The sequence below is a fragment of the Aethalodelphis obliquidens genome, unplaced genomic scaffold (assembly GCF_003676395.1).
Source record: "Aethalodelphis obliquidens isolate GAN/ISIS:26980383/991018 unplaced genomic scaffold, ASM367639v1 scaffold12, whole genome shotgun sequence".
In the NCBI taxonomy this organism is placed as follows: domain Eukaryota; kingdom Metazoa; phylum Chordata; class Mammalia; order Artiodactyla; family Delphinidae; genus Aethalodelphis; species Aethalodelphis obliquidens.
Genome location: NW_020837956.1, coordinates 13,049,735 through 13,077,100, shown reverse-complemented (window position 1 = coordinate 13,077,100; position 27,366 = coordinate 13,049,735). Strand labels below are relative to the sequence as shown.

General features: G+C 34.8%; 1 protein-coding gene and 1 pseudogene across 1 annotated transcript in view; both read right to left on the bottom strand.

The window, feature by feature from the left end:
- Positions 1 to 295: 295 nt before the first annotated feature.
- The window catches only part of HNRNPLL (heterogeneous nuclear ribonucleoprotein L like), a 37,488-nt gene continuing 10,417 nt past the window's right edge, over positions 296 to 27,366 (bottom strand). The window contains exons 2-13 of the mRNA XM_027113342.1: positions 26,741 to 26,859; positions 21,082 to 21,319; positions 19,535 to 19,620; positions 17,894 to 17,990; positions 17,734 to 17,806; positions 13,159 to 13,230; positions 8,704 to 8,921; positions 6,703 to 6,824; positions 6,053 to 6,254; positions 5,320 to 5,377; positions 5,131 to 5,229; positions 296 to 2,018 (exon numbers count right to left, since the gene is read on the bottom strand). Coding sequence (XP_026969143.1) covers positions 1,963 to 2,018; positions 5,131 to 5,229; positions 5,320 to 5,377; positions 6,053 to 6,254; positions 6,703 to 6,824; positions 8,704 to 8,921; positions 13,159 to 13,230; positions 17,734 to 17,806; positions 17,894 to 17,990; positions 19,535 to 19,620; positions 21,082 to 21,319; positions 26,741 to 26,859 — 1,440 coding nt within the window. The 3' untranslated portion in view covers positions 296 to 1,962. The remainder of the gene's footprint in view (positions 2,019 to 5,130; positions 5,230 to 5,319; positions 5,378 to 6,052; positions 6,255 to 6,702; positions 6,825 to 8,703; positions 8,922 to 13,158; positions 13,231 to 17,733; positions 17,807 to 17,893; positions 17,991 to 19,534; positions 19,621 to 21,081; positions 21,320 to 26,740; positions 26,860 to 27,366) is intronic.
- Positions 7,441 to 7,540, bottom strand: LOC113624225 (uncharacterized; annotated as a pseudogene).

Sequence of the window (27,366 nt, the reverse complement as noted above, 5' to 3'; positions counted from 1 at the left end):
TACCAACTCAGTTACATCTGAAGAATTTACTTGTCACTTTGGTGGGGAGAAAGCATTAAGATAGAATTCATATCTAAAAGTCAATACTACTTAAAGCAAATATAAATTAAATAAGCCCTGTCACCATCCACAGGTTTGTCTCCTAAACTTTTAGGCACAAAATAATCTATAACACTGACATCCATCTTTATTTTCAGAGGAGGGCAAGGGAAGGAGACAACTATTGCATAAACTCACAAGTTACCTTTTAAAATTAAGACATAGCAATTTTGCAACAAATGTAGAAAAGTACTTATAGAAGAGGGAAAAAAGCTTCATTTATTGTAAAGTCAGGTAAACTTAGGTACACAGCCCAGTATCATACATTTATAGTTCATTCACAGGTTACCTTTGGCGTAACTTATTGGGTTCCATGATAAGGGTCTAAAATGCTTCTAGATTGAATTTAAGATTTTCTAGATCTAGAGGGCTAAAGGGACATTGGTCCATTGCTGTCAAAATTCAATGAGAAATAAATGTTAACGTGTGTGTTTAATTTCCATCTAAACTTTCTATTCAATAGCTCTTAAAAATTTTTTAAACCCCTGCATCATTTCTAAAAGGATTAAGGCAAACTGCTTTTTTTTGAATTTTGTTAAAATTCAAAATAAAGCTTTTTCAAAAGATCTAAATGAAACTTCTGTATACAAATTTGTTTAAAACTCTCAGGATCACAAAACTGCTATTGCCAACTATAGACTTCACAGTTACTCTAGGTAGATAAAACATATTCTCCCTTCTTTTAAAGATGAAAATAAAATGGCTAGCTCAGTTTTCTATTATTAAAAAGCTGTGAACCTGATAACATGTGTGTTATAGTATAGTCTCTCAATACAATGCTTAGTCCTTATATCTTACTTGCCTATGTATGCATTATGTTGTTTTCCCAAAAAAAGAAAAAAAAAAAAAAAACAGATCCAGTGGGAGAAAGAATGTTTAATAAATGGTATTGAAAGAAATAGATATCTCTGTTTGGAATAAAAATAAAATTAGATCCTTATACCTTGTACCATGTAGAAAAATACATATATTACTGATGGATTTAAGAGTAAAAAATAAAAATGCAAGTACCCAAAATTCTACATACAATTTTAGGGAGTTCACAGACTCCCTAAAGCCCATCCGTGGATCTCACATTACCTAGAAGAGGAACTGTTAATCATAACTTCTATTAAAATTTCAATGCCAAATACCAGATGTGTTTTCAAGATCAAGTCACATGCAACAAATGAAGATGAACACATTAACTCATTGTTGTAACTTTATAAAATCTCCAAACTGGAACTAGAAACAGAGGCATGTCAATACAAATGGACAATGACTTAAAAAAAAAAAAACAGTTTAAATAAGTTTGAGTGCATATTGTACAAGTGTATCCATATGTCTGTTAGCCTTTCAGAAATATAAAATCAGCTAAATCTGTAGTACTTAAAATTTCATATATGCAATGTTATTCTCAAACTTGATTAAAATACTTAATAAATACAAGTTATGTTTAATACGAATAACTGCAACATACTTAAACATCTAAACATATAATAGGAATTCTATAATATTAAAATGCAATACTTTCACCTGCATTAATCTCATACACAATGGAAAAATACTTGCATATAATTAGCATTAAGAATGCAAATATATTTTCACTGTGGAAGAAAAATAAGATTAGAAATGATATATTTGTGTAATCTACAAGAAAGCTGTAGATAGTCTACATTATGATATTCTATTTAAAATGAAAGCAATTCAATATTTAAGTTTACAACAAATTTACTCAAGGCAAAATATTTATTACAGGACAGGATATTGAATCAAAGTAAGCAAGGCAACATTAGATGAACCATTTTAGTTCTTTTTTAAAATGAAGTGTAGCTTTGAAGTTGTAATAAAGGTAAACATAAATTCTAACATGCTCTTCTCTTCTTATAAATGGGATGATGTAGAAAAGCAAAGCTTCAATGTATAGGGATTGGAACCATCTGTAAAAATTAAAAAACAAAGTTAATAGTTCCCTTAAACTTTCATGATTACCTTGAGTTAGCGGAGTAAATTACTGGGTTGGCCAAAAAGTTCATTCGGGTTTTTCCGTAACATCTTACAGAAAAACCCGAATGAACTTTTTAACCGACCCAATATTTCACCTTTTTATAGTACTGGAAGAAGGAAAATTTTTATGTAAGGTAAGGGCAAGATTTCTTTCGTTCATACCTACTAGCAGGTAAGCTCCATGAAGGCCGGAACTTTGTCCATTTTTACATTCCTATTGTTCTACACATTATTTGACACATAGGAGGCTCCCACAATCTTTTTTTAGTGAATTAGACATTACAGATAAATAGTATCAGGATTAGGCTTATCTAAGTCCAACAGCAAAACTACTTTGCAGAAAATATTACCAATGGTAATTACTCTATAAAAGTTAATTCAAATATAGCTTGGGAAATGGGTTAAGACTGAAATGTATAAGAAGATATCAATGAGCTGAAAAAGTTCCAGGAGAGCAAGTATTAAATCTCTGATCATCAACGGGGCATATGAATTTTAAAATTGCTAAAAAAAAAAAAAAGGTATAATCCACAAAAATACTTCCATTTTATACATTCCTCTTTAACTTTTCAGAACAGGCAGAAATAATTCTGGTATCTTAATGTACCAGAATTTTAGTATTAAAAGTTATCGCTCCTGGGCTTCCCTGGTGGCGCAGTGGTTGAGAGTCCGCCTGCCGATGCAGGGGACATGGGTTCGTGCCCTGGTCCGGGAAGATCCCACATGCCGTGGAGCGGCTGGGCCCGTGAGCCATGGCCGCTGAGCCTGCACGTCTGGAGCCTGTGCTCCGCAACGGGAGAGGCCATAACAGTGAGAGGCCCGTGTACCGCAAAAAAAAAAAAAAAAAAAAAAAAAAAAAAAGGTTATCGCTCCTTAAGGAAAAAAATTCCTATAAAAGAAAAAGCATATACATCAACAAATATTTGCAAGACACTGCAGAGGATAAAAAAAGAAATAATTGTACCTGTCTCCAAGGAGTTTGCAAGTCATACACTGTTTTGAATATATCTCAAATATACATATAAAGTCTTTTAAAATTTTCCATCAAAAATTAAGTGTTGACTCACTATTTAAAATTTGCTTTTGTGACTAAAGGTAAAATGAAAAGAGGTATTCCTACTTGTTTATTTTTTAACTTTTTAGTAAGAAAATTTTCAAACATAAAAAAAGTATATGGATCAGTATAATAAACATCCACATAGCTTCAATAATTGTCAACATTTGGCAGTCTTACTTCATCTACCTACTCTCCGCACACTCTTGAGGGGCTGGAATATCTTTTAACTTTTTTTTTTTTTTTGCTGTACACGGGCCTCTCACTGTTGTGGCCTCTCCCGTTGCGGAGCACAGGCTCCGGACGCGCAGGCTCAGCGGCCATGGCTCACAGGCCCAGCCGCTCCGCGGCATGTGGGATCTTCCCGGACCAGGGCACGAACCCGTGTGCCCTGCATCAGCAGGCGGACTCCCAACCACTGTGCCACCAGGGAAGCCCGGGGCTAGAATATTTTAAAGCAAATCCTAGATATGTTATTCCACCCATAAATCCTTCAGTGTGTATTCATTTTTTTCCCCTTCCACAATCATTCATCATCACACCTAATAAAATTAATACTATTTTTTCTCCTATCATTTAGAAAAATAAAGTTTCAACACTCTTCAGATCCAAGATCAAAGTAAATTACACAGCACAAACTTCAAAAGTTAAATACTTGAGTGTTCTTTGCACTGTAAAAAAGAGGCCATTTACCATTATAGAGAGAATAAACAAAGAGAGTGACAGTTTCATTTGATACAAATTAAAATAATGTGGAATACCATTTTTCATCTATCATATTGCTAAAATTCAAAGTCTGACAACACTCGGTGTTGGTAAGAGTGTTGGGCAGTTGGCATTTTCATATACCACAGGTGGTAGAGTTGTGTAACCTTTGTAAAGGGCAATCTAGAAACATTTACCAAAATATAAACCTTTTTGCTCTCCACTATGAGGAAACTGCCCTACAAACACAAAACATGCAACTATAAGGATGTTTACTGCACTAATAGAAAAACACAATTGGGAACAACCAGTGTTCATCAGTGGGGAAGTGGATAAATTGAATAAACTGTGGTACATCTCTACTAAAAATAGCTACTCTGTGGGGGAAAAAAAACCAGGGTAGCGTTGCACCTGCTGATAGAGAAAACAGCTCCAAGATATATTAAGTGAAAACAGCAAGGCACACAATAGTATGTATAGAAGAACCATTTTGTGTAAGTTTTTAAAATGTAGATATATACATTGGGGAGGAGGAATAAAAGGAAAAAGAAAGGTTAGAGGTTATAGAAAGCTTTAACTTTCATTTGTACCAGTATTTACTGTTTGAGTTTTTTAACCATATATATTTATCGCTTTCTTCTAAAAAGATCAACAGGAATTATGGAAGTCAGCCTCCAAGATGGCCCCAATGTTCCCTGCCTCCTACACCGGATCATGGTTGGTCAGTGGGACCACAAGATTACAGCATAAGTGATGGTATGTTACTTCCGGTATTAGGTTATGAAAGACACTGTGGCTTTTGTTTTTTTGGCCTTTTGCTCTCATCTTTCTTGAATCACTCATTCGGAAAGAAAAGAGCTACCATGAAATGGCCAATGTGGCTTACTGTCCCTACAAAGAACCACATGAGTGAGCGTGGAAGTGGATCTTCCAGCCGCCAGTCATAAGACTTGAAATGACTGCAGATTATAGCTGACGGCAGGCAGCCTCATGAGAGGCTGAACTACCAGCCAGAACTACCCAGCGAAACTGTACACAGATTACTGATCCTCAGAAACAGTAAGATAATAAATGTTTTGCTGTTTTAAGCTGCTAAATACTGCAATAATTTGTTACACAGCAAGAGGTAACTAATGTAAGAATTATGAGGGTTGTGGGATTTATATGCCTTTTTAAAATTCAAACTTCTCTGTATTAAAAAACAACCAATAAATATTACTTTTAAATTATCAACAATGTTTCTGATGGTAACTCCCACTGAATAATTATGACACGATTTTACTTACTTGGAACTCTTATCTGGTAGTGATTTAGTGCTGTGAGGGCTTCTACTGCATCAGTTTTGCATTCCCATTCTAACAGCCCAGAAAGTGTTTTGGCAGAAGCTAAAACAAAACAAAGAAACACAACTTCAGTTGTTATTTGCTTATCATCAAATTAACCAGGAAACTTAAAAAGAGAAAATGTGCACTTACGTTTTGCATCAAATACTTTATATTTGATGAATGTAAGAACTTCATGGTCATTACACAACTGTCAAAGAAATGTAAAACTCCATTAAAAATACAGCCAAAATAAAGATTCCTACCCTTTTCTCCCCCCAGAAAGTAAACTTTATGGTAGCATTTTAGTTTTGAGTATGGCATGAATGAATTAAATCAAATATGTTTTTAGATTAACAAGGTGCATGAGAAAATCAATTAAAATAGTGATATCCTATAAACTATGTATATAATTTTAGTGTTGTACAATAAAAACAAGATTTGTAACTGAAATATATATTCTCAAAGCTGACCAGGGTTTATCGAGTACCTAAGATAGGGAGTAGTGTTCCAGAAAAATCAATTCTTTTCTGAAGCATTTCCTATAGTTAGGGAAAAATGCAGGGATATATAAAATTTTGTTATGGGTGAGATCTAAGGACATGGTAAAAGAACTTTCTGAATGCAGGACTAAGGGTACCTCATTCTAATTCCAACTCTCAAAACGACTGAGCCACAAAACAACAAAGAGACCAGTGAAGGATGGAGGCCAGAAAAGTACAATGGTCAAAGGATGTACTATATTAAGTACCAAATAAGTAACAGAATACCAATAATATCAAAAGCAGAAGATGAACAGAGCAAGACTTTAAAATGAGGCTAAAACATGATATATTTTAAAATAGGAAATAGGAACATTCTACACAATTTGTATTCCAGTGCCTACCTTTGTGAAGGTCTCTTCTGTGACACACAATGGAACATTATAATAATGCAGTACACACGAGGGTGGCTGGATTATATTCTTAGATGCTTGGCCAGCACTTGTAAAGCGATTATTTTTGCTCATTGCAAAATCCTTGTAGCTACTTGTACCATCCTCCAGCTCAAATATTTGACTTGGAACAACTGAATGTTGTTTAGACACACTAAAGATCGGAAAGGTAAGAAGTACAGAACATACCTTTGTTAGATAAAAAGCAGCAAGTAGGCAGTCTCAAAATGTTAACATAAAGGCCTGTATCAATCTTAACAAAAAAGGCATATGTAGCAATTTACAGTTTCAGTATTTACTAATATTTAAATTTTGAGTTATAATCACTCTTACAGTTTAGACATCACTTAGAAAGAAAAATCTATTGAATATATTTTCATATTAGAAAACTTTAATAAAAAAAACTTGCTCATTTTAACATGCTATTTTATGACCATAAAACTAAAACTAGGTATAATATGGAAAATCTAAATTATACGACCCTAAGTGTCTAAAATGACATCACTATAGCTGCTAGTTTCAGATATTCTAAAATGGAAATTAATGTCTCTAATAAAAAGGATAAGTATTTTTTAAATTTACCACTTAAGATAAATAATTACCAAACGTTAAGTCTTTTCCCAAATAATTTGACATTGTTAAGATGTGTGACAGCTCTTTCTACAGCATACTCATCACCCATTTCTACCAGTGCTGTACCAGGAATGGTCTTCATAAATTTTACCTGTAAATACAAAATCCCAAAAAGGTGAACATTTAATTCCCTTTTACAGTAATAGAATTTCTAAAAGGTACTATAGGTGGTTGATATCAAATAAAGAAGATCACCTGGAATCTTAACTTTATTCTGCTCTGCTATTAGACATTCTAACCAAAATTCAATAAAGTTTAAAAGCAAGACTACAGTTCTATTGTACAGCACACTAAAGAAGAGCATAGGCTTGCCTTGACTCTGCTATTTATTAATTGTGTGATTTGGGGCAATTTACTTCACTTCTCTGAGCCACAGACTTCCTTTTAAAATGGAGATAATAATAACATTTGGCAGGACTCATCAATATTTATTCATTCAGTAAGTATTTATTAAGTGCCTAACATGTTCTAATAAACATACTGTGCTAGGTACTGGGGATTTAATGGCAAACATAATAGACACAGTCTTCTTAAAGCTTATATTCCAGTAGGTAGGTCAGAAATTTTAAAGTAAATAGTAATTACCAACTATTCAGAGTGCCATTTATTGCTTTAAGCAATAAACAAGATACTATATAAGAAATAACACAAGATGGCCTTGAGACAGCACTGCCAGTAAGAAGGCTTAGGCAAGGAGGGGCAGTTTAAAAAATAGGCAACACTTCACAAGTTTTCATGACATCTTTGACAGAGCCATACTTATCCTCTTATATTATTCCAATTTTAGTATATAATGCTGTAAGGGTTAGATGGAATAAAGTATGACTATCTTTCAGGATAGTGCCTACACCTTGGAAAGTCCCTAAACAGCTATTAAGTACCACTAACATTAATAACACATTGAACAGGACTTCCCTGGTGGCGCAGTGGTTAAGAATCCACCTGCCAATGCAGGGGACACGGGCTCCAGCCCTGGTCTAGGAAGATCCCACATGCCGCAGAGCAACTAAGCCCGCGTGCCACAACTACTGAGCCTGCGTTCTAGAGCCTGTGAGCCACAACTACTGAGCCCGTGTGCCACAACTACTGAAGCCCACACGCCTAGAGCCCGTGCTCTGCAACAAGAGAAGCCACCGCAATGAGAAGCCACACACCACAGGAAGAGTAGACCCTGCTCACTGCAACTAGAGAAAGCCCGTGCGCAGCAATGAAGACCCAACGCAGCCAAAAATAAATAAAGACCTCTTTGAAAAAAATAATAAATAAAAAAATAAACAAAACATCACAGATCTGGGGAAACCACAGAGTTATCTGGTGAAAATAAAGTTACAATTTTAAAGATCTTCAAAATGTGTGAAATTTAAATGTTTTGCTACGTTTTGAGTGTAAGCCTCCAGACAGAAAGTTTTGGACACATTCTATCAAAGTGGATCAACTTCAAATACTGACTGAGGTTAAAGTATGTTGTTCCTCAGAAGATACTAGAACTCTAATATTTGGGAGGCAAATATATGAATCTAGAACTCTCCTAAAATTCATAGCTATGGTCAAACTCTGAGACATGTTTATATATACCTAGCTCCAAGAAAGTAACTGCTTTTTCAAAATTCCACAGTTCAACATGTTAAATGTTAGAATATCTTTGAAATGATTAAAAAATATATAGGTTTTATGCCTATAATATGCTAGTAATTGATTAAACTACTTGCTGTTTTGGACTTATATTAGTAATTTAAAAAATATTTTTAGTACCAACATCCTATTCTGATCACTTACCTACAAAAAATAATTTCTAGAATTCCTACCTAATGAATTTTTAGCTTATGTGGATCACTACTGAAATAACTTGTGTGTGAGAAGACACACATATTTGCAGCCTTTTCAGATTTTCCTACTACATATCCTAGCAAAAGAAGCTCATATAAAATGAAACTTAAAACAAATAATAATTTTTTTAAATGAAAACTCACCTTTTCAATATTTCCATATAAGCAGAATAGGTTGAAGACTCTTGAACAATTCATTTTTAGTTGATGTAATCCACTAACCATTACAACTGAACCAGAGGGATTTCCTCCATGCATGTAAGAGGAAGATGCCTGCGGTAATGGATAGGCAACAAGCTCAGGTGTATCTCGAGAACCCATTCTGTAACGACTTGGTAAAGGTAATAATGGACCATGGGATCCTATTAAACAAAACAAAACAAAACAAAACACAACTTTAGCAGACACACTTCACCGCACACAAAAACAAACTCTTAATATTAGCTAGGTTGATGTATATCCAAGGAAAACTCAAACGTATGAATATTCAAATATAACCTGTGGGAATTAACAAAAATCTGTATTTACTGCACCAGATCCAATAAACGCTGACCTGCACACACCTGCATATACCAGGCTTTAAGTCCTTATTTTTAAAAAACAGTAGTTTAACAAAAAAGTATACAAGATCAGGCTACAGATAGAGGAGGAATCAGTGTAAAACTTTGGGCCACTATATATAAATTATACTTCAAAATTTAAAAAAAAACTTCTGCCAACATCTTTTGGAGGATAATATAATAAAATCTACAGTGAAATCTAGTAAACTATATACAGATATAACAAAAAGAACATCTTTAGTTCCACTGAAAAGCTGTCCCCTTGAATATATTTTACTATTAATGTACTTGCAGGTTAGTATTTTATTCCCCTGATTATAATTTAGGAAACTAAAACCCTAGATTTAGTTAATAAGCCCCCCACACACACACATACTCAGAGGTGTCATTATTCAGCAACTTCTATTATTTGAAACAACATCAAGAATCCAGAAGAAAAAAATGCTTGAGTATCTGAAACTGCTGTCACAGAAACACAAACAAATCCAGCTCTTATACTAAGAATCTTTACTAAGAATCAACTTGCTAACTCTAGAGTAGTTCAAAACAACTTTAATTTATCCTGTTTTCCCATCCATAATAGATTAGAAGTAAGAGGAAAAACAAAGCTAGGGTGAATGGAAGAGATGGGAATGAGGGAGTCTGGAGAAACTGTGATACTAAAAGTCTGCACAGGGCACATTTACAGTAGCAAGAAGAGAGGCGTAAGAACTCAGAAGAAGCAACTAAGATGGAGATACGTAACCCAAAAATATAAACCAACATCTTAGGCACTCCTGAGTTAGTGATTAGAGAAGCATGCTCTGGGGTGCATGCAACGATTCTCCTGGTGTGCAAGAAACCAATCCAAAAACCCAAGTTCTTTCCTCATTTCTTAAGAATAATATGTAATGTTACCGGCTTTCATTTTTATGTTAGACTAAGGGACACTTGTCATCTACTAGGTGAGTTACTAAGAACTACTATATTTTGATATCATAGCACATTATTACAGCTTATGTGGACTCCAATTCAGTATTCTAAATATAGCTGCCATTCATAACAACACAGCAACACTACCACCGAGCACACGCAAATATAGTGTAAATTCTGCAATTTTATGGAGGCATACTTTATCAATACATCATCATCAGTGTTGCCTTAAATTGGTCATGGTTTTCAACTGTTCTTATTGCTGGTAATCTAGTTTATCAAGACAATCAATATAGCTCATGATGAGTTACTTGTAATTATGTATTTTGGCCTCTAATTTAGACTATTATACCTATACTGGGGTCAAATATCAATCATTCTTACCCTTATTGCAAAAATACACATGCATATTATACTCCACCCAGCCCTACCCCCACTACTACCATTTGTTAGTACAGTAATGACCTACACTATTATCAGTAAATTTTTTTACAGTAAGTTGAAAAATGTACAGTAGATGGGCAGTGGAAACTTACACTCTGCTTAAGTTGACCAAGGTCCAAAAACTCTTATAATCTACTGCCATAAGTAATAATTAAATTCAGTGCAAAAGAATACCTGATGTTTGTAATTATGACATTGGGCCACGAGTATTAAATTATGTTACTTACACTATTTAAATTGTTACCTATATTAAGGAGATAAGAAAAAAAAGTCTCTTAAAAGCTTCCTATACTAAATAGTTCATGCAAAATGTTTTGCTGCTTCAGGTTTTAAAAAATTCACTTATATGGAAAAATCCTACATAAACAGCATCTTGAACATTTTGAAGGCCTTTCCCATCTTTGATACTTAAAATATCTTTGGTCCAGGAACCATATCCAAAGATGCTAACAATTAATATAGAAATTTTTCTTGTGCTCAGAGCAAATAAATTTGTACATTATTTTTTGCCACTTTTCAAATATGAGGGCTTCTATCAGTTCATCTCACATGGCTGGGCTTCCCAAATTAAAAGATCTAAAGAATTCTGAAAGCACAAATTTATACTGCTATAATAAACTATGTGAATAAATTTAATCTATTAAATAAACCTTTTCTATTCCTCCTTTCTCACATACCATTATAAAGGAAAAGCTACCTATGATATGACACTAAAATGCAAATAAACCTGTTTTGTTGAACTGCTGATCTGAAGGGATACAGCTGTGATTTGAAGCATTTGTAAAAAGGCTAATATCACTAGCACCCACTGTCATCTTTGCTTTTTCCCCAGTTTCCTCATCTTACTTCTCTCCTCAATCAATCTTTATTTGTCACTATCTCCTATATCCTGTTCTGCTTACTTCCCTAGGAAAGTAGAACAGATTTTCCTTAGTTAAATGTTTCAATGGACATAGCTCAGAATGGACGCCCCTACACAACCCACCATAACCATTCCTCCTCAGCAGGACTCTCCAGAACCTGAATGAAACGTCATTCCAAAGAATTTTGCACCTCTCTTTAAGTAAGCTTACATTTTAATATTTATACACACACGCACATGTGCACGCACGTGAACACACACACACACACACACACTCTAAATAAATAAGGGCATGAAACTGACACACAACTTCACAATAGGCTTTTAGAAAATATAAAGTTCTTCTAGGGCATATAACATATTCTTGTTTATGCAATTTTTCTTGTATTTTATTAAGTGAAGACAAAACTGAAAAGCCATACTGAGAAAACAGCCTGTGTCAACATTACTACAGTAGAGTTTTGTCCTTCATTTATATGCTCACAGATTTTTCTAACCCCCTTTAGCAGAACATTTAACCAATTTTTGGCCTTAAGCTAACTGCCATGACACATTTACATACTCTACAACTATACTACAAACTTTGATTAGCCATTCTTTTGAAATCCTCCATTATACAATGCACAGTAGATTCCTAATAAGTGTTTCTTCATTGCAGGATCAGAAAACTACTTGTATGACCATATTTAATATTTACTCTGTTAAAGAAACAACTAAGAAAAATGAACAAGGAACACACGAAAACGACTGTAGTAAGATTTTCCTTCTATACCACACTTACTGTTTTGACATAACATAGAGATTGTTTCATAATCTCTTCTGCAATACAGACTACCACAGAAACTTGAACAAATACACATACACACAAAAACACACACACACAGGGTTAATAAATTCCTGGAGTTCAAATAAAGACACTAAGGAATAAGCTAAAACTCACAGCTAAGAATGGTCATCAAACATGTACACAATTTGAAAATATTTCGGACAACAGGAAACACTGGTGGCTTTTCGATAATAACTCCCAAGAGTACAACATAGCAATTTCTATTTTCTACCACTTCTAACAGTACCTCTAATTGTACTGCAACTTTAAACCACAGAATAGGTGGGTCAATAACTACAGCTAAAAACTAAAAAAATATTTAAAAACACAGAACTTATAACCAGTTTAAACTTTTATCAATAACAATTCTCAACATCTACTTAACAAAGACAACAGTCTGATACCTAACTTCTTCCTGGGGAAGATTATTATTCTAGCTTTCATAATCTTAACTTATCAACATAGCAAACATTAAAACTGAGAAGTTTTTAAAAAAGAATTAAATACAAATTTAACCAAAGCTGAAGTACCAACTGTAGAACTAAAAGAATTAAGGATCTAACCAAAAACATGTTTCCTTTCAACAAATACCTCATTCTCTCTGCCTTTTATTACTCTAAATTCCTCTTTACTCATAACTGCTAGAATGGAAGAAAATACACTTACTGAGCTATACTTCTTTCTGGTCCTCTGACAGACTAGAGCCCCTTACTAATCAAGGCCCAAACAAAACAAAACAAAATATAATGGTAAAAAAGCTTTCAATCCCAAACAATAGCTCTCATTTACATCAAAGATTATGTGATATAACAATAGTCTAAGAAAACAAAGGATTTGGGACAACTCCTTTGGAGTACATTTATAAGGGACTGATCCCATAAACCAAGTCAGGTGAGCAGGAAAAATAGAGACAAGAATTGTGCCATTCTTCATCAGAAATGCAAAAATTCTAATAGTTTGTCTATACTACCTTCCTTCTGCCTTGACAAACTTACCATAGCCATCATGTCTAAACGAAGAAGGGTGTTCTCCCAAAATGGCTTGTCTCTGGCGACCCTTTCCTCTATCTGACACAAAAGTAGAAACATGGTTTTAACAATTTTGACCCAAGTACTTAACAGAGTTCTCACATGGGAAACACCCATTCAAAACATCCATTACAATTCATAAGAGAAATATGATTCCTGGTTAATGTTAAACATCCATTCATATCCAATTTAAATACAAACACCAAAAGTTTAAGAAAATAATTCTATCTAACAAATTCCACTTAACTTGAGAATATCTTTTTGGCAAATGCCAAATACAATCACACTTTCAAATTAAAGGAAAGAATGGATACTTTTCAGAAGGTGATGTATACAATGCTAGAGTTTGACACTGTACAGAAGTTTTTACCAATACATGTCTTTAAAACAAGCTTTAAGTGCAGTACTTTTGAAAGACAGTACCTGATGCATACTATTAGCTTCAACAGCAACACATTTTCAAAGTGGGCTTCTTTCAAGAAGTTCAGCATAAGCCAACAACAACCTGTATTACATGGTTTCACAATCAGTAAACACAGAGTATTTTGTATGTATATACACATATTTACAAACACCTACTGACTGGAGAGCTGGAAATTTTCACATCACTGGTCCATATTGTGTCATGGACTGGCCATTGTCTATAGACCTTAAATTAACACCAGGCAACACTAGAAGCACTCCCCAAAGTTTAAATATGTCAAGTTAAAGCTAACCAAGGGGGCTACATTATTGGACGAGAGTACTACAATACTCCTAAAGGATAATTTTTATGCTAACTACATTTTTAGGGAAGGCATGCCAATTTTCCCAAATCTGAGACATCAATAAAAAAATTACTTCTAAGTTTCTAAAATAGTACATCCTATGTTAGTAAATTTTAAAAATCATTGTATAATACTTTGGGAAAGTTTGCTGATCAAATTATGGTGTTCAGTAAGATTTTTTTAAATGTATCTAAAGAGTCTGATCATTCTCATCTTTGAAAATTCAAAGAGAAAGGCTTTCTACATATCCTTAGTCACCTAAACAAATGAGGTTTATGGGAGATGAGAAATACTTTAATTTTCACTTCAGTCTACAGAAGTATTGTTTTAATTACCTATTCCAAGTTATCATAGCACTGAAAGGGACCTAGGAGGTCATCTAGTTCAACTTTTATTCAGTGTTAAATTCTCTTTACATCATCCCTGAGACCATCAATTGGGACCATCTAGCCTCTGCTTACCCAACACTGGTAACAAGGTACTCACTACTTTCCCTTACATTTTCAGTTAGTTCTAAATTATGAGAAAATTAATTTCTATATTGTACAGAAATTTGTCCTCTACATATATTCTACTCCATTTAGGGCCTCGCAGCCTTATTCATTACTTAGTCTTCCTCCAAGAACCCTTTCAGATGCTTAGAAGTTATTATGATCCTCCATTTCCCCAAAGTCATTTCTTCTCCAGTCTAAACATTCACAGTTCCTTCTTTACACGGCTTCCAGCATCATCATTTAAGTCTCACTCTTCTTCAATCAATCCAGTCTGCTGTTCCATTCTGCTAACGTTCCTCTGCTTAAGCATGCCACCAAATGGTAAATATAAGTCCTTATCTGATCTAAGAATCTTAAACCAAAACCACCATAAAGTCTTCATGGCTTAGTTTTACTGATATAGTTAACTGTGTGCTATAAAGGAAAGAGCACTGAATCAGGAATCATAAATTTTCAACTTAACCAGTAATTTGCTATATAATCATAGAAATAATCTTCATTCATAAAGTGAAGAAGTTAGAGTAGATGATCTCCAAGGTATCTTTCAGCCAAACATTGTCATTACTTCTCTTGAATAATTTCTCTTCATAATGTATTTCTCATAGTAATTTCTCTTCAATAACTCTCTTTATTGGAAGTATTTACTACCTAATATAAGGTCACATAAAGAAGGGTGAGGAAGAGTCAAACACTGAATATATCGATCTATAAATAGTGGTTTGTAACCTTTCATGGATTCAGTCTGAAATCTGTTGGAAGCTGTGGACTTTTTCTCCCCCAAAAGATGCACACATACACAAGTGTTGCTTAACATTTCTGGAGGGATTCTCTGGAGTCTAGGCTACGAATTCTTTGCACTAAAACGTAATTTGAGCTGAAAAGAACTTTTTGAAATGAGGTTATATTTATAAAATCACTCTTTTTTGGGTAGAAAAAGTTACAATTCAGTATCAACGTGAGTGGAAGCTAAAGCCACTACAAAAAACCAAACTGCCATATGATATTTGCTATACAGACAAGTATCTACCTGTAAGGAATTAGAAAACAAGAATCCTTTTCCCTTGAAAGCATAAATAACTAAAACTCTGTTTTACCTCCTTTAATTATATTTCCCTATTTAAATATCTACCTTACACATTTCTAAACTTTCTGACTGTAATTCCTTGTATAAAAATCTAAGCTGGCTTTTGTAAAATTCAGACCTTTTAAAAGAATAAACACTATTGGGCTTCCCTGGTGGCGCAGTGGTTGAGAGTCCGCCTGCCTAGGCAGGGGGCGCGGGTTCGTGCCCCGGTCCGGGAGGATCCCACATGCCGCGGAGCGGCTGGGCCCGTGAGCCATGGCCACTGAGACTGCGCGTCCGGAGCCTGTGCTCCACAATGGGAGAGGCCACAACAGCGAGAGGCCCGCATACCGCAAAGAAAAAAAAAAAAAAAAAGAATAAACACTATTAAAATAAGAAGCATACTACAAATGCTTTAAGAGACATTAAGAGAAATGTAATCAAAACTATTTCAAATGAGTTAAAAAAAAAACTGAATATTCAGTAACTGTAACTTAACAGAAGTGAGAGATTTCTCATCAACCACTTGTTCTGTTGTTTGAGTACTAAGGCTTTGTTTTTCAATACTGTATTCAAATGTACCAAGCCTCTGCCAAGCAGATTTCTGTGATAGTGAAAAATGTGGGGTCCAGCCAAAGCTGCATTACTAAACAAACCTGTCTGCAACCCCATGCATAAGGCAAGATGATTTCCTGAGAACTAAGAATTAAAGGAGCCAATCATCCAAAAGTCCTAAATATTCAAACATGCAAAGGATCACCACACTGTCTCATTTTTTTCTTTTGGCAAGAGTACATGCACTATGGAGTCCCTACTGCCCAAGATATTTTGTATGCCATAAAATTTTTTCCTACTTTACTGACTTCTACAGACATACTCATCTTGGTGAGTTTTTCCAACACATGGTTCAGACACTGATATTGTAGTTGAGATGTAGCCAATACTGCAGCCCCCTTGTTTTTACAAGATCCACATTTTTATTTGTATATTCCAGAATTGCCATACAGTTAGTTGAACAATTTTATCAGTCAAATCTATGCTCATGAAATCTAGCATTTATAAGTTATAGGTGAAAATGCATCTCAAATGAAATGCTCCTATTTTCAGATTTATCAAGTTTAAATATATTCTACCTTGAACACACATGGTATTTTCACCTACACTTGAAATGTCAAAATTTCTAGTTACACAAATTAACATGAGTGATAACCTTAAATTGTTACAAAAAGTGACAACTTATAAACAGCCACTTTACAAAAATCAAACCACACAGAAAATCGTCTTTTACATATAATGCATCTTTTCATTATTATGTTATTCTATTCAATGTCCACAATTGAGGGAAAAAAAAAAGTAAACTTAAAGTGCAGCAAGTATGCACCTTTCTAATCCTTTTATCTTTAATATCTGTGTGGATTGGTTGAGCATTATAATTCCCAAGACCTGTAGATAAATTGGCCCTGGTTATTTGTCAATTAACAATTTGAATCTAAGCTGCTAACAGTTACAGCAACGGGCATTAAGATTTACAACATTGTTATAAAATCTAGTATCCGTCAGTGAAAAGTTTTAAATTCTACAACTGAAACCTTAAGGGAAGTCAAACCAATATATACATACAACTTGAATAAGTGGGCACAGTCTATCATGGTATTCATCCCATGCAAGTCTGAAGTACTGTTAAGTGTCCTCCTTTAAAAACTTGGGGTGATGGTGCATGCAGTATGCAGTCAAGGTGAATTGCAAGTCTGAGTTTTTCAGAGGGCTTTTTGCTGATGCCGATGTTGTGCGTGATGAAGTGTAGAGTCAGCCTGCTGGAGTCCTCTATCCTTCTTAATGCCTCGTCCAGCTTGGGGGAAAAGTCCTTTCCATAGAGAAGCAGTGTGCAAGTCTGCAGTTTGTAAGTAATATTCTGAATCAGTTTCCTCTCCTCCAAAGAGAGAGAGCTGCTTGGAGAAATGCAAGTCCTTGAACTGCGGGCGTGCCTGTATGTGTGGGCTCCTTGTTGAACTAAATATAAATAACTCAGTACATACCAGTAAGGGGCACTAATGTTCAAGGTTCTTTTCCAGCATTACAAGGTCTTTTGCAACAAAAGCTTCACCAACAAGGTTTTCATCATTTGAATGAACTAGCTCATCTCAGGAAAAAGGACTCTAACTGCATGTAAAAATTTGACAGCAGATGTAAGTACATCTAAAATGCATAAAATACTTACCGCGTCTTCCCAAATATGGTTTAGTGTAGTCCCAACTGTCATTGTCATTCCTAATAACATTTAGACGAGTTGGCTGTTAAGATTAAAAAGAAAGTAAGTTCACATTGTATATCCAAAGCATATATATTTCTTTGGTGAAGTGTTGAAAAAAAATATTTACCCTTGCATATTCAATTTTTAGTGTGCAACATCCAGCATATATATCTGCTCCATTGAGTGCTGCTTTAGCTTTCTGGGCACAAAGGACTGATTCAAACATAAGCTCTATTAAGGAAATTTGGTTTAAGGTGTCCAAAATTTACCATTATTCACTCCATTAAGAAATGGACTGAAAAAAATGAGAAATAACTTTCTCACTTCTGAAAATGCTTTACCAAATAAAATTTCTATGAATTTTAGTAGGAGAATTTATTTTTAAGATCAAGGGTACCAAAGAAAACGTAATACAACCAAAACTACTTATAATACATTAATCCTTCTAGGTTATCAGAAGTACTTTATAACCTGTGGTTTGGGGGTGTGTGGGAGGGAGCATGGAGCATGGTCCCATTCCCTAGCAAAGGCCAGCTTTCTATCTTGAAACAGGAAATATTTTACTCTTTAAGTAGGAAGAACAGGGTGGTCCAGTGGTTAGGGCTCCACACGTTCACTGCCAAGGGCGTGGGTTCAATCCCTGGTCAGGAAACTAAGATCCTGCAAGCTGCGCAAGCTGCATGGAATGGCCAAAAATAAATAAATAAATAAAGTAGGAAGAACATTACAAAGAATCAATATAATACAAAAGAAATACTTGATTTTTATATATTTCTGAGAAGGCTGAGTTTATAATCTTTATCTTTCATTTTACTAGTTTTTAAAAATTACTTAAGTTTGTAATTGTTAAAAAAAATTAAAAAATCAAACCACAAAAGTAGTAGGAAAAAAAAAAAAAAAAACAACTTGCCAGAGTAAGCACCATAAAGGGTTTGCTATAGGGCTTCCCTGGTGGCGCAGTGGTTAAGAACCCGCCTGTCCGTGCACCACAACTACTGAGCCTGAACTCTAGAGCCTGTGCTCCACAACAAAAGAAGCCACCGCAATGAGAAGCCTGTGCACCACAACGAAGAGTAGCCCCCCACTCGCCACAACTAGAGAAAGCCCATGTGCAGTAACGAAAACCCAATGCAGCCAAAATTAAATAAATAAAATAAATTTTTAAAAAATTAAAAAAAAAAGCGTTTGTTGTATATCCCAACCTTTTTCTATGCATACACATAAGTTACGTCTTTTTAAAATTATTATTTTTTAATGGGATTGTACTATATGTACTATTTTGCAACTTGCTGTTTTTACTCAATGTATAACAAATTTAACATAGGGAAGCAGGTCTTACATAAACCATGACCATTTAAAAGATTCAGTGAAGAAAGGCAAGAAATGGTCTATTAACTCCAACGTTTTGATACTTCCAAGCTGCCTATTTTAAAGAGAGATTCAGAAAAGTCCATTTGGGACTTTCAAAATTTCAAAAAGGTACAAGTGAACATATTATCAAACAGTGTTATTTTTTCCTCATTAAAACAGCAAAGCACGCTGTAAGATGAAACAATGGACTATTTTATGGTAGCAAGTTATTTTATCAAAAATAGTAAAATTCTCTGTGGGTATTGCAGTTTCATTCTTTAAATCAAAGACAAATAGATATAGGGGATGGTGGGGAGAATAAACATCACTTGTCTAGAAATGATTAAACAGGAAAAATTAAGATCTATATTACACAGTATTCACACACATCAATAAAAAATTTACAAATAAAGGATATTCAACCATTGCTTGTATCCCATTTCTCTTGAATATAACAATACGTTGCACTTTTCCAACAGGATTGCATACAGTATATAAAACATCCTATGAAGTAAAGAAAACAAGACTTCATCACATTTTATACTTAGAAAAATAATAAAGCTATACTCTTTTGTTTTACTAAAAAAAAACTGTCAAGACGTCATTTCTGTTAAGTATTAATTAAACTTTTAAAAACTGCAACACTTTAATAAATCTAAAGTTATTTCTTCACCTACACAATATACCCACATTAGAGAACTTCCAATGAAACATCTGAAAAGCATTATTACTTATTTTTAATCTCCTAAATGAATCCTCAATTTTTATTTTCTTAACAGGTACCTAAAAGAATCTCTGACAATACACAATTAATAAACCAAAGCTGTAATCACTTTGTTTTTTTCCAAATGTGACTCTGAAATGTTTAATACTATAATCACTTAAATTATAATAATAAATATTTATTAAAGAGTAGTAGTAGATCAACTCAGTATTTATTTTCAAGGACAATGGCTATAGATAAAAGACCCAGGGAAGATCATTTATATTGAGTTAAATTTCACCAAACAAGATGCCTGAATCATCTAAGAGAGAACCCTAAATACCCACTTAGGAACAATTCTTCAACTTTCAAAATTCTGAGTACCTACAATTACACAGCCACACCATTAGGTACTAAGGATACAGTAAACAAATCGGAGTACTTGTACTAGTTATATTCTTTCTCCTAAAACACCAAATATTGTAAATATATTAATATTGTTTATTAATAAGTCTATACATATTACAAAAGTAAATAGATACATAATGTCTAAATTTAAATAGTGTCTTATGCTTTAAGTTTATGTCCAAATATCATATACCCTAGAAATCATACTAAATGAAGCTCTTCTTATTGTGATATTTTATTCATTACAAAAATCCAGTGTCCTTATCACTAGTTTATTATTAAACAGTATGTGATTATCATGAAGTAGAAAACTGAACTGGTTCAAGAACATGAATCCTTTTAAATTTTAATATCACTTTTCTAAAGAGTGAAGAAGGGAATTTTTAGGTAAATCAGAGAAGTTTTTAACAAGCTATCTCTAAACAGCTTATAATGATAAATGTATCTTATTGTACTATGGAATTCTGTCACTACCTAGTAGATGCTCTTAATACATGTGCTGGCATATTAGAGAGAGATTTCTTGGATCATTTCCACCAAGTCCGACTAACGCTTTATTAACAGAAGGAGAGTTAACACTGATGTTAATAAAAAAAATTAATGTGCTTATTTAATTATGACAACTGTGCTTCTGACTTTTTATAGCTTTAGTGCTCACCATGTCTTTGTTCATTAAATTTGATAGTCAAAATTAAAATTAATTTTAATAATAAAAAAAATCAATTTTAATAATTGTTTTTTAAAAATCCACTATTTTCAAATATCTATATGGCAGTGAAGAAAACTACAGATTAGTCACTCAAGACAAATTCCAAAATCACTTTTAATTTAGCTTGTCTTACTAAAATACATACCACCGTAATTGGATAAAGAGGATTCTGAATTGACAGCAGAAGAACTTTGTTGCCTCCTGATGGATCATCAGTATTTCCTGGCCGAGTGATCCTTTTGCTTGTAGAATAGTTGAAAAAAGCCTGCTGACCAGCTATGTACACGGGTTCATCTGCAGCAAACGTCACACATTCTTTGGCACTATCTATGTTCTCAAATTCCACTAGAGCCTGCCGTTTAAAAGGCATCATCATCACATAGCTGAAAGGGAGATTGGAAAAGAATAATATAGCAAGTTCAATTAACATTATTTTTCTCAATCAAGTAAAAGCAGACTTTAATAAAAATGTCTCAAATCATACAGATTAGTAGTCTTCACTACCTGTATCCAATATTAGTCAACTCTTAAATTATCCAAATAAATTGTGGTATACCAGGTAGATTGTACATATTTGAAACCTCCTCTTCCTGTGACTGAAAGCTTTTAACTACCTCATGCCCTCCTCAAGCACAATTCTGTTACCAGTTGTTAATAATGCCATCCAGTTTATTCCTCAGGCTGCCACTTCCAAGCAGCATTAGAAAATACCTAGATACAGAAATCAGTAGAGAAACAAGAAGATCCTACTGAGCACAGGGAACTATATTCAACATACTGTGAAAAACCATAATGGAAAAGAATATATATGTATAACTGAGCCACTTTGCTGAACAGCAGAAATTAACACAACACTGTAAAGCAACTATACCTCAATAAAAAAAATTTTTTAAAAAGTAATCAATAGAGATAAAACTCGAGAAGGTTAGCAGATGGATCTCCTCGACAACAGAAACTACCATCTCTATTGAATTTTGCAAACAAGTAACTGCCACACTAAGAAATGACTACACTTCCATTTCTCTTACTAAAAACAGAGAACCAAAAGAAGCAACTACAAACAGACCAAATTTCATAAAATAATCTCCTCTAAAATTCTTAAATATTTTTAAATATTAAAGAATCCATAAAAAGATATTCACTAGAATATGGTAATCATGGATGCTATGGCCAAGACAATGAAGTATTTACTCTTCATTTTATACTCTTTGGGAAGGGGAATATATTTTAATACATGAAATGAAAAATAAAGAAATGAAGGAAGGGAGGTTAGCGAGAAATCAGAACACATGGATCAGAACAGGGAAACATGTCCTTTATTCACAGGAACAAGGACCTTAAAAATATTTTAAAATACAATCAATGTGCTTTTTATAATAGCAGAAGGCCAGAGAAATAACATCAGGTCAGGTACTCAGTGACAGCACTGCTTCTCAATCAGACATCCAGGACCAACCACTAAACTTCAAAACCTAGCAAGTGTTTCTTAGTAAGAAACAGACCACTTTGTAGCCTGGCAAATTATGTAATTTCTTATGAATTTCAGCTTCCTAATTTATACAACTGGGAGGATTATCATCAAGATTACAGTTCCTGCATACATATTGCTTGCCTTGCCTCAATCATCTTTACATCCTCAGAATCTAGAAATGGAGCCTGGCACATGACAGGTATTCAATCAATATTTGTTGGTCTATGAGGCTTATTAGTTCTCTCAACCCACATCATTCACAATTAAAGAATAAAACACAGAAAAAATAACGCCTGGGGTTAGTTTATAAATGCAAGATATAAAGTCCCAGAGAGAAACATTCGTTTTAGAAATGCAAACTCCTAGCTAAAGTTCTAAAGTCTTGCATACAAAAACATAGAAAACCCTGGAATCAGGTCTACGCTAAAGAAATTAAGGAATAATAAATATTCTCCTCTCACAAATAAGTTGTTTTATAGCTAAATGATATCACCAAGTAAATATGTTAATAATGCCCTTTGGCTCTTTGGAAACACAGAAAAATTATAAAGGCCCAAAAATATTTAAATTCTTTATTGGCCTATTAAAATAGACTCACCTGTTTGTAGTAAAAAGTACTGTCATTAACTACTATAAGAAGTAAGCTAGAAGCACAGAGCTAAAAGTTAAACAGGTTACCCAGGAAAAGTGGCATCATATGAAGATAGGGAAGGGAAAATTAGAATGTCACAAAGACATTTTAGAATTCACTTAAAGTGTTTGGCACTTTTTTTTTTTTTTTTTGCGTTACGCAGCCCTCTCTCTGCTGTGGCCTCTCCTGTTGCAGAGCACAGGCTCCGGACGCGCAGGCTCAGCGTCCATGGCTCACAGGCCCAGCCGCTCCGCGGCATGTGGGATCTTCCCAGACGGGGGCACGAACCCGTGTCCCCTAGCATCGGCAGGCGGACTCTCAACCACTGCGCCACCAGTGAAGCCCCTGGCACATAATTTTTTTTTTTTTTGGCGGTACTTGGGCCTCTCACTGTTGTGACTTCTCCCATTGCGGAGCACAGGCTCCGGACGCGCAGGCTCAGCGGCCATGGCTCACGGGCCCAGCAGCTCCGCGGCATGTGGGATCCTCCCAGACTGGAGCATGAACCTGCGTACCCTGCATCGGCAGGCGGACTCTCAACCACTGCGCCACCAGGGAAGCCCTGGCACATAATTAAAAAAAAATTTTTTTTAAAGCATTAGTATGAGAAAGACTGGAAGACCAAAGAGAGAAAAAATAAAAAGTCTAAAGAACATGGTAGGTAGGGTGGGTGCTTTCAACTTAACAGCTTAAAACATGTTTACTAATTTTTAAATAAAAACAGGAGGAAGCAAGAGATTTACTACACAAATTAGGTCCCAAAAGTTTTGTTTTAAAATTTAAACTGGTATAGCTAATCACTACCTAGCATCCTCTCCTTTAATGAGAGGGGATAAGGGAGGAAAAGCGACTCAGTATGTATTTCTAAATATTCTTTTGATTAAATAAAGACAAAAAAAATAGCAATTTTATTATCCTGACACAACCATTCTCAAGATCTTGTTATAGTTTCTCCTGAACTTCTTTCCTATACATCTAGTTTTTAAGTATCAACTTACTATATATATATATTTTTTTTTTTTTTTGCGGTACGCTGGCCTCTCATCACTGTGGCCTCTCCCGCTGCAGAGCACAGGCTCCGGACGCGCAGGCCCAGCGGCCATGGCCCACGGGCCCAGCCGCTCCGCAGCATGCGGGATCCTCCCGGACCGGGGCACGAACCCGCGTCCCCTGCATCGGCAGGCAGACCCTCAACCACTGCGCCACGAGGGAAGCCCATCAACTTACTATATATTGAACTTGGTGACTCACCTATTTAAGACGAGCAGTTTCTTTATAATCTTTGTAATTCCCTCCCCCCCCACACCACTAAATAAATCAACAAATAAAAAAATAGGGAAAGGTTCTATAAATGCAACATTTTGAAGCAAAACACCTACTCCTCATAGGAGGCTCTTCAAGGTTCTGTTAGCTTTAGTAGCAGCCACCTCTTATTCAAGATCATTCCACACAACTGAAACTCCTATTATACATATTTATGCCAATTACGCTCGTAATTATACACTAATTTGTTCCGATTATTTCATGACTTTTCTAACCACATAACTACCAATCTCGAGGACAGAACGATGTAATATGCAAATTAATAAAATTAATAAATAAATAAATAAAATTATATATAAAATAAATAAATAAAATTCATATATGGAACACATTACCATGGACTAAGTATCGAACAGTATAGAGTCTAAAACTGGGACTTCCCTGGTGGCACGGTGGATAAGACTCCAAGCTCCCAATTCAGGGGGCCCGGGTTCCATCCCTGGTCAGGGAACTAGATGCCACATGTGTGCTGCAACTAAGAGTCCACGAGCTGCAACTAAGGAGCCTGCCTGCCACAACTAAGACCCAGCACAACCAAATAAATAATTTTTTTAAGTATATAAATAAAATAATAAAAACAGACAGGCCACTCAGAAGTAATTCAAATTACTTACAAACTTAAACAAATAGTTCTATTTCTTTAATCCCCAACATTCAGGTCATGGTCATAATTAACATCAAAATATCAATATAGTTATTATTTCCCTGAAGTTTCCAACTGTATTTGCTCATCAACTTGTTTTCTGACATTGCTTTGGTACTTCTTGGCTCTAAGAAAATAACTTTAAAAACCCTAAATATGGGGCTTTCCTGGTGGTGCAGTGGTTGAGAATCCGCCTGCCAATGCAGGGGATGTGGGTTCGTGCCCTGGTCCGGGAGGATCCCACCTGCCGCGGAGCGGCTGGGCCCGTGAGCCATGGCTGCTGAGCCTGCGCCTCTGGAGCCTGTGCTCTGCAACGGGAGAGGCCACAACAGTGAGAGGCCCGCGTACAGCAGAAAAAGAAAAAGAAAAACAAACAAACAAAAAAACCCCTAAATATATAAGAACAGAAGAAAGTAATAATTCAGAGATAACCATCTTTTTATAACTCCATGAGACTGTGCACCACCTAGAAGGTCCTTATAGTGACTGGGTTAGACTAGTACCAACATGCAAGTCTAAATAAATATAGCCTAAGGAGTCTGCTTCAATACTATGTAACTGTCCAGACAAACTTAACTTCCAATATCCACTCCAAATGACTAAGAAGTGATATAGTTATCTTAGTGATATTTCAAGAAATGGGCTTTTTTAATGCCTGTGTGGATTTCCAATTTGTACCTCCAAGGATCAACAATATGTTAACAGTGGTTTCTGAGGTACATAAGTTAAGGGTAACAAGTTTGCTAAGTCATCCATCTCTCGATGAGGTCACCAAGGAAATTAATCAAAAAGATCTCATGATGGAAGGTAACACAACCCCTACTCCTTTGAAGCAATGATTCCTCTGTTGAAACCTCTGATCACTCCCTCCCCATCTATTTATTCACCATCCTTTCAATACTCAAAACTCCACATAAATTTTTATAAATTGAAGCAATCTCAGCAAGTATATTGAAATTTCTCTATTTACATATTATGACTTAGTCTGTGTCTGATGCCTATAACAAAAACCCCAAATGTACTCATCAATGGAAAAAATAATAATAAAATAAACTCTAGATTATCCATACTAAGAAGAGAACAGCCAGGCATATTCCAAAAATAATCTACAAAATGTTTTAGAGTGTCTATTTTTGCAGCAGATTCACTTTTCTAATTATATATTTCATTTAAGTCAATATTCTTAAGTACACACCAGCTGTGGAAAAAGGAGGAGCCTGAGTGAATATAAAACACAAAAGGAAGACAAGCTAGGATAAAACACTGACGCTCATGATCTGCATAAGAACTCACAGCAACACGCACCTAAGCAAATAATGCCTACCCTTAATCTACACACTTTTCATTGCCAACTAATTCTTAAATAGTTCAAACAAAACAAAACAAAACAAAATCAGTATTTAAGTACCACTATTTGAAATTCTGAAGATGAAGGGCATAATTAACTCAATGGTTTAAAAGCAGCGTTTAAGAAGGAATCATGGATTCATTTGAAAATCAGATGAAAGATGCAATAATCAATTTTACACACAACCTGGTTGAGGAGTGAGAGGGGATCATGGATACACAAAAATTCATCCATGCATAATCCCAGAAAGCCTCAGAAGGCTTCAAAGATATACGATCATAGGCAAACAATATATACTATGGTTAAACATCAAGGCTTATAGCAAGCAAGCAAAGTTTGTTCTACCATACTGTTTTCACAATCTGTATGAAGTCCCTATTGGCCTTACCATATTGTCCCAAATTTTTCCAGAGCCTCCACAAGGTCTGCTTCCACCACAGATTCACAGAGTCCTCGAACATGGACAACGGGTGAAACAGAAACTTTATGATGACTTCCACCTGCCTCCTAGCAAGATAAAATAATTTCTAGTTAAAAACTTTAAAAGTCTAAATAAATTGCTCTTTTAGTAAACCCATCTCTGCATTAAAAAGCAAACATTAAAAAAAAAAAAATCCCAAACCAAACTGCAATTCATAAGTTAGCGAAAGGACCCGAGAGTAAAATCACTAATTAAATGTTTGGCATGAAAATTCTGATTTCTTAAAAGGGAGCATTCTCTCTCAATAAGAACTACAGATAAGTTATTTAATAACTCATTTCAACTTCAACTTACATAATATTGTACATCAACTATACTTCAATAAAAAAATAACCTTCAACTTCAAGAAAATCTCAGAAAAAAAGTCAGCAGATACACAGAGCATGCTACATGCTACAATTGGAAACATACTTTATATTCATAATTTCACTTCCATAAAAATCAAAATCTCAAGAAGACCAAATGAACAAAAAGTCCCAATTAAAATTTCTTCTTTAATATAAAGATTATATACTTTATTTTTCCTGCAATAT